The sequence below is a fragment of the Leptidea sinapis genome, chromosome 2 (assembly GCF_905404315.1).
Source record: "Leptidea sinapis chromosome 2, ilLepSina1.1, whole genome shotgun sequence".
In the NCBI taxonomy this organism is placed as follows: Eukaryota; Metazoa; Arthropoda; class Insecta; order Lepidoptera; family Pieridae; genus Leptidea; species Leptidea sinapis.
Window position 1 is genome coordinate 8,983,210 of NC_066266.1, and position 10,620 is coordinate 8,993,829.

Below are 10,620 nucleotides of genomic sequence, written 5' to 3' on the forward strand. Positions count from 1 at the left end.
TATTATGGTTTGAAAATTAAACTTTAATAGGTATTTTAGGGATTTTTTATTACATACTTAATTTAACTATACTTTTGTGGGTCAGTATTACTTGTATTTCATGTATTGCATAAAATTGCAAATCCAAATTGTATACAGTTTTCAATACTACGCATGTATTGTGCTTTACTTAGTTCATGTGGTACAAGTTTGTACTTAATTATTTGTTAAGTTATATACCTACAAGAAATGTATTTGGTAATGTTTACTAATTTTGTAATGAGAAGTAAAAATTATTAATTCCAACATATTAACTGTAATATGGCGGCGACATAAATAAAACCAAACATGTAATCAATGACATATATTTACTTTACGCTTAATTCACCTTGACCCAAGGTGGGATCTACCACTCTTCCGGTGAACAGCAGCTGTCGAGTCTCTTCATCTTGGATGAAGAACATGAAGGGTTTGTTGGCGATCACTTGCGCCATCATATCATCATCTTCACCGAATTTGTTGTCAAGAGATATATCTGCAAAAAATTAAAAATTTAATACTCATACGAATGGTTTGGTACAGTTTACCTATGTAAATGAATGACTATTCATTCTTTAATTTAGATTGCGCTTAATTAAAAGTAAGTAAGTAAAAATGTAGTGTATGTAGGTACAGAAGAATGTAACGTTTTCCGTATAATATGATAAATTCATATTTTTTTTACTGAAACAAATACCTATATACTTGTTACATCTACTATTACTAGGACAATCTAGATCGAAGTTGTAATCTATTTTTGTCTTTTGTTGTACGAAGTCTCTACAAGTGCCTCCCAGAAACTTTACAGGAACATATTTTTCAAAATGAAAAACAACGAACTTTATTTCTGATAGAAAAATGTTGGGTCTTTTTTTATGGAATAGGAGGGCAAACGAGCGTACGGGTCACCTGTTGTTAAGTGATCACCGCCGCCCACAATGTCTTGCAACACCAGAGGAATCACAGGAGCGTTGCCGGCCTTTAAGGAAGGTGTACGCGCTTTTTTGAAGGTACCCATGTCGTATCGTCCCGGAAACACCGCACAAGGAAGTTCATTCCACAGCTTTGTAGTACGTGGAAGATAGCTCCTTGAAAACCGCATTGTGGAGGACCGCCACACATCCAGATGGTGGGGATGATATCCTAACTTGTGGCGTGTAGTGCGAAGGTGGAATTCGGCTCCAGGAATCAGGTTAAACAGCTTTTCGGAACACTCCCCGTGATAAATGCGGTAGAAGACACACAATGAAGCGACGTCTTTAGAAAAATTGCATTTAAACGATGTTATGTGCATTAAATGGAACGACCGCCGTCAGGTCGCGTTAAACCATGAATGGTGCTTATAAATAATATTGACACAATTTTATACAAATTATCTTGCCCCAAACTTAGCGTAGCCTGTGCTATGGGTTGCAAGACAACGATATATTTAATACGATATACACATACCTACATACAAATAAACATCCATGACTAGGAAACAATCATCTATCACTATTAAAATAAAGTTACTTCCCGCTGTCTGTCTGTCACTATGTATGCTTAGAACTTCAAAACTACGCAACGGGTTTTGATGCGGTGAGTTTTTTAATAGATAGAGTGATTCAAGAGGAAGTTTTATATGTACAATACATGCATAATATAGTAGAGAATCAGAAGTCACTAATCATTTTAGAGGTTTCTCGTTGTCGTCAATAAACACATTTATTACGCTTATATTGCAAACGCTGGCTGAACCCTACGAAATAGATCAAAATAATGTACTACAGTCAATACTACAACTTTAAAAGATCTACGAAAAAGTCCGGGATGGTATATGTCTTTCTTAGGGATAACTCACAGTTACATTAATCTTATCCAATTAAGTAGCTTAAATACGTTGTGCATTTAATATAGATCAATATGGCCCTTGACCGCATGTAATTTAAATGAATATTTTCGAAAAGATTACAGATTTAAAATGCAAGAACATAGATGTTGCGGCGGTACCGGCCGGGAAAACATTAGAATGAGTATCATCTAGTTTATAAAGTATTGCAGTCTACGAAGTAGAAAACTTATTATATTTATTTTAATATTACTTTTGACAAGAAGTTTATCCAGGCATCTAGTATTCTAATGAACATTTATTTCATTTAAAAAATTACATTGAGTTCTTTCTACTGCCTTTTCTCATGTCTGGCTGTAAAGCCAGTTAATAATCTCACCTGTTGCGGAATATGCAATACTTCCAAGTTCATTCACCTCGATACCAGATCTCTGCAGTACTTTGGATATCTTCAAACGGTTTTTAAGGGTTTGGCCTCGGGATATTCCGGGAAAAGACGCTGTGTCCTCGAAAGCTTGCCTTATTCCAAGCTAAAACAAAAGATTTACAAGATTCGGAGACTTTTTCAAGAATAAGATTTTGCAAGTAACAGTAGCAGATGCAAAGTAATGGAATTCAATCTATGTCTGCGTAGGAACATATTTTAAGGCTTTCCAACAGGTCAACCATCCATGGTTCACGAATATAAAATTCTGAATTGCCATGTTTACTCTTGGTTCAACGACTTTTTCGAAATGATCCTCAAATAGCTATCCAGCATTTTCAGGACGTGTGTGGCCTAAGATTATGGCTAACCCTGCGGATGCTGCGACTATTTGTACATCATTCTATAGCTCCCCAAATCAACTGCTAATAATGTCCTCACAGATGCTAGTTTCTTGTAGTGTAGAGTGCACTGCACTCGCTTCAAATATGTTTCAAAGTTCAAGTCGTCTTATTGGACAGAAATGGGGTTTTAATTATATAACGGCACTTTGGATACCCTTTTAAAACTACTAATACTGACCCTATGGTGTCGTGTATGAAAATTGTGGAGAAGACCGTAATTGCTAACTGAGTGCGTAATAACGACAGGAACCATGACGTAGATACCGGCGACAGCTCTGAATCAGCCGCTCCTTTACTAATATAATAATAATAATTGGAAAAGGAGACGAAGGCCAGATTGCATAGAATAATGAAACTATCTCATACACTTTGAGAAAGCGTTGCTGAGATATTCTTTACTGAACATCTCGTTGACGCCTTACTGCCAAAATTTATTTCATTTGCAATTTTGTATTGAGTACTTCTGTGGATAATTAGCTTAAAGCTAACCCGAGTGCTCTTACCAACTGACCCAACCGTTCGAGTGACGCATGGTTCGTAAATCTTGGTATGTCTTGTTCAACTCTCAGATTTTGTCTCCATCTGCAGGATCTACTTTACTGTTAACCTGCTCAACCGCAATAATTGCAAATTCGGAAATTGACTTAAGATGTCGTTCTTTCAAATCTAAAGCATCATGACGTACGATATTTTACTGTGGGGTCATGCTGCTGATATTGATATAGTGTTTGCTCTGCAAAAGAGAGCTGTTCGTGATATATATCAACTTGGTTATAGATAGTCTCTCAACGAAAAATTTAAAGAAATAAATATTATTACTGTTCATTGTCAGTACATTTATGAAAATTTAATGTACGTTCACAAAAATCGTCACCTTTTTGCTCTTAATAATGATTTTCATTATTATAATACTACAAATAAGGGATTGCTTGTAACCAATTCTAGTAGGCTTCATAAGATAGATAATAGTTTTAAGGGTAAATGTATACACTTTTATATTAAAGTCCCAGCCACTGTTCAGGCATTATCTATAAATAAATTTAAATGTTTCATTAAAAAATATCTCTGTCGTAAATCCTATTTCTCCACAGCTGAATATCTAAGTGATCGGTCAGCCTGGGACTAGATTGTGATTATTTTATAGCAATAGCAATGACAGTACAATATTGTATATTTATTAAAAAGAGCGCAATCAAAAGAATGCTGGGAGAGTTTCTTGCGCCGCTTCTTCTCACACAGAGCGCCATTTGTTTGCCCAAGCGGTAGTAACACCTAGTATATTAGAAATGACATCAAAAAGAATTCTAAAGGAATCGATTTTGAGAAATTAAATGCATTTTATGCCTATACAATTTGTTGTTTTAAAGTGATATGCCTCACACTTAATTATACATTAATTAAATTTGTAACCAAAATTAATGAACGATGCGGTACTCAAAAACGGGACCTCTCGGGTTCCGTCCGAGCGCTCTTAGTTCTTACCAACTTATTTTTTTTGCATAATTAATCCCAGAAATGAGGGATTTCACTTTAAAACTAAAAGAATATTTAAATAACTAAGGAACTTAGTTGAAAAAATGGAAGCCTTAAATGGTATATCCACGGTTCCAAGTCAGTATCTAATATATATCTATTAAGATACATGAAAGGATTCATTCAGTTATATATGAAGATGAGGCTATGGCTGAAGTATATAAAGTCACTTTACAAACTATAATAATGTGTCATGGTGTTTCATACTTTCTGCCACAGAATTTCGATATCTAGGAGGCACGTTTTCGTTCTATGACTTAATTATCGCACACTTATCAAGTAACACTTGAAAGGAAAAACAACGTTAAAACTAAAAGTACGTAATTATAAAAAGTGTAATTACCTCTCTCAAAACTTCGTCCAAAACAGATGTATATTCAAAATGGAACTTTGGCAATATGACGTCTACCAAGCGTTCAGTCAGATTTCCCAGCTCACTTCGTAAATCAATTATATTGTTGAATATTTGTGGCAAACCAGTCAACGAGTTTGGTACTATCACATACATGGCGAACTTGCAACCCTGCGAAAAGAAACGACATTCAATCATAATGAAAGCTGAGTATTACTTACTATTAAAACTCGTAAAATATCCGGGAGTCTATTCGAGGTCTTTTAAAGAATGTGAAATTTGTTTTCTTGTTGACATTACTGGCTGACATTATTAGCTGTTGTGTTGCCAAAATGCCCCTAAATGTAGACAGTTTATTTTTTATACACAGGCGCCTATTTCTGCCGTGAAGCAGTAATGTGTAAACATTACTGTGTTTCGGTCTGAATAACGCCGTAGCTAGGGAAATTACTGGGTAAATGAGACTTAACATCTTATGTCTCAAGGTGATGAGCGCAGTTGTAGTGCCATTCATATTTTTTGCGTTTTTCAAGAATCCTGAGCGGCACGATATTGTAATGGGTAGGGCGTATCAATTACCATCAGCTGAACGTCCTGCTCAACTCGTCCCTTATTTTCATAAAAAAAAGTTTTCGCTTGCTGCAAAGCGTCGGCCGGAAGTCAAGTTCCTATCTCAAGCAGTAGCTTAACGATAAACTGGGACTAACAACCCTACGTTGATTCTTCTGATGTTGAAAGAATCCTAGAAGCTCGGTTACGTTGATCACTAACCATCAGTATACCCGTGCGTTTGTTTGTCTTCCTGTTACATAAAATATAGTAAAAATACTTCTTTTAAAATATCCACGTTTATCCTAAATACGATCTCGACCGCCGCCAGTGCGTAAGGCAATTGGTATTCTTATGCCGCCTCAATGAATGAACCTTGTTCAATTTAACCGCCAGAAGAAGTTTGCGGGTTAGTCACAAAAAAACTATTTGTCGTATCACCGATCCTGGACAAAACTCTCGCTAATGCCTTGCCTAACATCAGAATACTGGGTCTCATACTCGAGTGATTTGCCAATACTGACGTGATCTGCAAGGCAAAGCCAAAATGGCTTGGAAGAAAGGAGAGGTCATAAATAGATCATTTTAAAATCATCTTTTGGTCGCAATTACACTGTACGTTTAAGCATTCTAGCGCTGCGTGTGTGTATTGTATGGTTAGACGACAAATTACTGTTTCAGCGCTGCAGCGACAAAATTAACAAAATGTAAAATGTTTTTGAATTCGCATAGCGTCGCTATACCTCAGTTTCAACTGAAAGTAGTCTTTGGTCAGTTTTACTCTCTCAAGTTATATTAATTGTACTTACAATATACGACATCCTGAGTATTTTCGCGCTAAATTTAACTGATTCAGCGTAAAAAAATTTACGTCTAACGTGCATAAAGAGAGTGGGCTTCTTGTTGTCGGGAGTTACGTAGAAACTGTCTAATTTAGTGTCGTTGACTGAGAACTGGTGCCGCCATGTTCCTTTGAAGTACAAAGTGTTCAAAACCATCGCCACAACACCATTTATGTCATCTGTAAAGTAGAAATTAATCTATAATTTAAGCTATGAATAGTGTTTTATCCAGCTATGCTATTAAATATCATCTAAATATATCCCGAGATACACAAATTTTTATGGAAGCGTCAATACGGACATATTTGCTACGTTTGTAATTGGTAGGCTCAGAAGAGCTGTTTAACCTGATTCCTTCCGCCGAATTCCACCTTCGCACGACACGCCACAAGTTAGGATATCATCCCCACCATTGGATGTGTGGCGGTCCTCCACAGTGCGGTATTCAAGGAGTGCAAAGCTGTGGAATGAGCTTCCTTGTGCGGTGTTTCTGGGACGATACGACATGACCTTCAAATAAAGCTTACACCTTCCTTAAAGGCCGGCAACGCTCCTGTGATTCCTCTGGTGTTGCAAGAGAATGTGGGCGGCGGTGATCACATAACTCCAGGTGATCCGTACGCTCGTTTGTTCTCCTATTCCATAAAAAAAATGGTAGTTGAAGCAGCAGCCCCAACTCTAACTAAAAAGGCTTGGACATGAGAAAGAGTCTGAGTGTCAACGCAAGTCGCGTCCCACACCGCGACCTTCAAACCGCGACCGCGATTCAAGTTCCCTGTGGATGACTTCATGAATGATGGCATTGACAGCTAACACGGCCTGCCGATTTAAGGCAGGATATCCGGTGCGTCTTATGTCTCAAAGTGACGAACGCAATCTCAGAATATCAGTTTTTCAAGAATGCAGAGAATGTGCCAGGTGTATCAGATACCAAACCATACTGATCTTCTGCTCGTCTCGTAGAAGAAATAATATTTCTCATAAAAATAATATTATCAATTATTTGATTTGGAGAGATATCAATACTTATGAAAACAATTTAATTATAATACAAATCAAGGTATCATTCCCACCATCTGGATATGATAAGTTCCTCCACAGTGCGGTTTTCAAGCAACTTTCTGTGGACGGTCTTAACGCGATCAGCTAACTCTGTCAGAACGTTCAGGGATAGAGTAAGCACATACATCATAGGGTACACACACACATACATTAAAGAGGTATTCTTCGACAAATAAACACTTATAAGTTTGAAACTTAAAGATAAGCGGCCCTACAAATAAACTTGGTATAAAGTTATAACTGATGATAAACAAAGAAAATGCAAATTGTTTACAATATCGTTGACAACACTGTCAATACAATGATAATTATGAAGTTTTCCGAATGTCAAGCTGCCTTGCAAATAACCGCGGAAAACGTTATTAGTCCAAATAAACTTAACACAGTAATATCCCAGAGCGATCTGACATAACTTATTTTCATATAGATGAAACCTTAGGATCTCAGTAGCATCTTCGGCGGCGCCTATTTCTGCCGTGAAGCAGTAATGTGTAAGCATTACTGTGTTTCGGTCTGAAGGGCGCCGTAGTTAATGAAATTTCTGGGCAAATGAGACTTGACATCTTATGTCTCAAGGTGACGAGCGCAGTTGTAATGCCGCTCAGAATTTTTGGGTTTATCAATAATCTTGAGCGGCACTTCATTGTAATGCGCAGGGCATATCAATTACCTTTAGCTGAACAGCCTTCTCGTCTCGTCCCTTATTTTCATTAAAAAAAAAGTTTCTACCTCTCGGTGACCTATATCTAGTAGGTATATATTACTTCACATTAATAAGGTTAATACATTGAAATACAATAAACAACTAGACTCACAATTACGCTCTAAAATTCAGTTGTGTTTCGACCGCGCTTTGAATACAACGCCACGCACTAACAAAGTGTTCAGTCCAAAAAACAGCATAATGACCACCGACCACTAGTGTATTTTATTACCTTGGTTAACTAAATTAATTACCTTGGTTAACTAAATTCGGTATCCGGCCTTGCGTGACATTGCTCACCCAACTGTTGATGCTGGTAGCAGCATCAGCGCTGTTGCTTAGGTCCAAGCTGATGATGTCAGTGTTATAGTACTGCTTTGAAATTACAGCGAACTTTTGCGGAGGTCTCACCGACGCACCGACGTATATACGACTGCCTAGATCGAGAATGTATTTGTCTGATTTAGCCTGAAATTTTAAAACAGGTTAGTATTATTAATACAAATTGAATTTATGAGACACAACTTCAAAAGAGGAATTGTAAGCCTTTGAATTATTATTATAAATATATCGTTTAAATTACTGAGTCTTGAGTTTGTGAGAAGATTATAAGACAAACTCAACGGCCACTCTTTTCAAAAAAATTGAGTATTTTACAATGTCTGTTCTATACAAAATAAATTAATTTATAAGGTGCTACATCCAATATATAAATAGTATTTAAATAATATCAAATATTTCTTAAAAAGTAATTAAGAAAAACATGTCTAAATATAAATTATCGTATATTGGGTGCATCAATGTTTAGAGCTTGAATTCATTGTTTATGTAAGGATAGCTAGTTAACAAATATTATAAAAATAAACCTGAAGTGATTCAAGAATCGTTTCAAATTTCTTTCTGACAACATCATGTTTTAGATCAAGACCAAGAACATTGGATATTTCACTCCTGGTCGCACCAGAGGCGGCTTCTACTAGAATTGCCAACGACAATTTTAGCCCCAGCGGCGAAATGAGAAAGTTTTCGTGGGCTGTTACTGCTACCCTCTGTAACAAAATATTTACGTTAAAAAAACTTGCAAGAATATATTACTTAATCCTATAATTTATATTTTTATCCTTTCCTATCAACTAAATTCATTCCAACTCAGTTGGGTTTCGGCTGCAAAAGTGGTTGCGAAGCTGCAGTCCACGCTGCGCGAACTTTTTTGGAGAGGAACTCTGGTGATGTCTTTTTAAAATTAGATGTGAAAAATGCTTTTAACTCTGTTGATAGGGGAGCTCCGCTGAGATAAGTTAAAAATTCAATTCCTTCAATCTATCATTATATTTGGCAATGTTATAGTAAACCATCCAAATTATTATTCAAAAATCATAATATTTGGTCTTCTGTTGGCTGTCAGCAAGGCGACCAAAAGGCGAAGGTCCAGCAATATTTAGCCTTGCCATTCATTCCGCCATAACAAAACTAAAATCAAAATTTAATGTTTGGTACTTGGATGATGGTACTTTGGGTGGTGAAGTGGACTTTCTTTTAGATGATTTGAAAGTTGTAATAGAAAGTTTTAGCTCAATCGGCCTTGAGTTAACTTTTTCGAAATGCGAGCTTTTTATCGGCGAAAATTTCCAAATTTCAGACCGGGTTGATATTACCAATAAATTTAATGTTCTGGCCCCCAATATTAAAGTTTTGGATAAGAATTCACTTGACCTTCTTGGAGCGCCATTATTTCCTGTTTCAATTCCAACGATCTTAAACGATCACATTAAAAAATTTAATAACGTTTCGGACAGATTATTGAAAATTAATTCTCATATGGCCTTAACTATTATTCGGTCTTGTTTATTTGTTCCAAAATTTATGTACCTCTTAAGGTCTAGCCCGTTATGGAAATTTCCAAATTTGCTTGATGTGATTGATATTTCACTTAAAAATATTTTAGAAACCGTTTTGAATTGCGCGTTTACAGATCGTGCATGGTCTCAAGCCTCTTTACCGATACGGTTTGGTGGTTTGGGTACTCGCAAAGTTTCGGGCGTTGCCTTACCAGCATTTCTATCTTCAGTTCGCAGCCTTTGGTTACTAGAATTGTAAATCATGTACCAGGTAACTCAGAGATTGTGTATTTGAACGAAGCTAATAATGCTTGGCTAAATATTGCAAACATTCAAAATTTTCCAGACGATTTAAAGTGTCAAAAAGCATGGGACGCACTTCTTTATAAGTCAGCCTTTGATGATCTTTTGATCTCATCTACTGACATAACAGAGCGTGCTCGTCTTTTGGCCGTGACACAAAATGAGTCGGGCTTTTGGTTACAAGCCTTGCCTTCTGCGCCGATTGGAACGCTACTTGACAATATGACATTGTCAATATGCGTATCACTCCGGCTAGGTATAAAACTGAATGAACCACATCAATGTAGATGTGGCGTTCAGATAGATGCTCTTGGACGCCACGGGTTATCCTGCCTAAAATCGGCAGGCCGTATCAGTCGTCACGCCAGCATTAATGAAGTCATCCGCAGGGCATTTGCCGCTCTTAATATACCAGCTGTTTTAGAGCCAAATGGTATTACCCGCCGCGAGGGCAAGCGTCCTGATGGAATGACGCTGGTGGCTTGGGCACGGGGAAGGGCGCTGGTGTGGGACGCTACTTGCGTCGACACTCTGGCTCCTTCTCATGTCCAAGTTACGTCAGTTGGTGCTGGGGCTGCTGCTTCGACTGCCGAAGACAGCAAGCGTCGCAAATATGTTGGTCTCAGTGAGTCATACATCTTTGTGCCGTTTGGTGTCGAGACAATTGGCCCGTGGGGTCCAGAGGCACGGAGAATGTTCAAAATACTATCTTCGCGCCTCAATAAGGCTACTGGAATCCCAAGCGCTGGCAGCTATTTCGGTCA

General features: G+C 37.4%; 1 protein-coding gene across 1 annotated transcript; it reads right to left on the minus strand.

Moving 5' to 3' along the window:
- Window positions 1-328: 328 nt before the first annotated feature.
- Window positions 329-7,958, minus strand: LOC126976569 (serine protease inhibitor 27A-like). Its single transcript, XM_050824958.1, has 5 exons — window positions 7,948-7,958; window positions 5,918-6,129; window positions 4,551-4,730; window positions 2,226-2,376; window positions 329-514 (listed from the first exon to the last, which is right to left on the minus strand). Exons 2-5 carry the CDS (start codon window positions 6,104-6,106, stop codon window positions 348-350), a joined length of 687 nt encoding a protein of 228 aa, XP_050680915.1. The 5' UTR covers window positions 6,107-6,129; window positions 7,948-7,958; the 3' UTR covers window positions 329-347.
- Window positions 7,959-10,620: the final 2,662 nt, after the last annotated feature.

Coding starts and splice junctions, on each gene's coding strand:
- LOC126976569 (XM_050824958.1), bottom strand. CDS start 6,106: ATGGTTTTGAACACTTTGTACTTCAAAGGAACATGGCGGCACCAGTTC. Junction 4,731..5,917: donor TACTCAGGATGTCGTATATT/GTAAGTACAATT, acceptor TTCTTTTCGCAG/GGTTGCAAGTTCGCCATGTA. Junction 515..2,225: donor TATTGCATATTCCGCAACAG/GTGAGATTATTA, acceptor AATTTTTTGCAG/ATATATCTCTTGACAACAAA.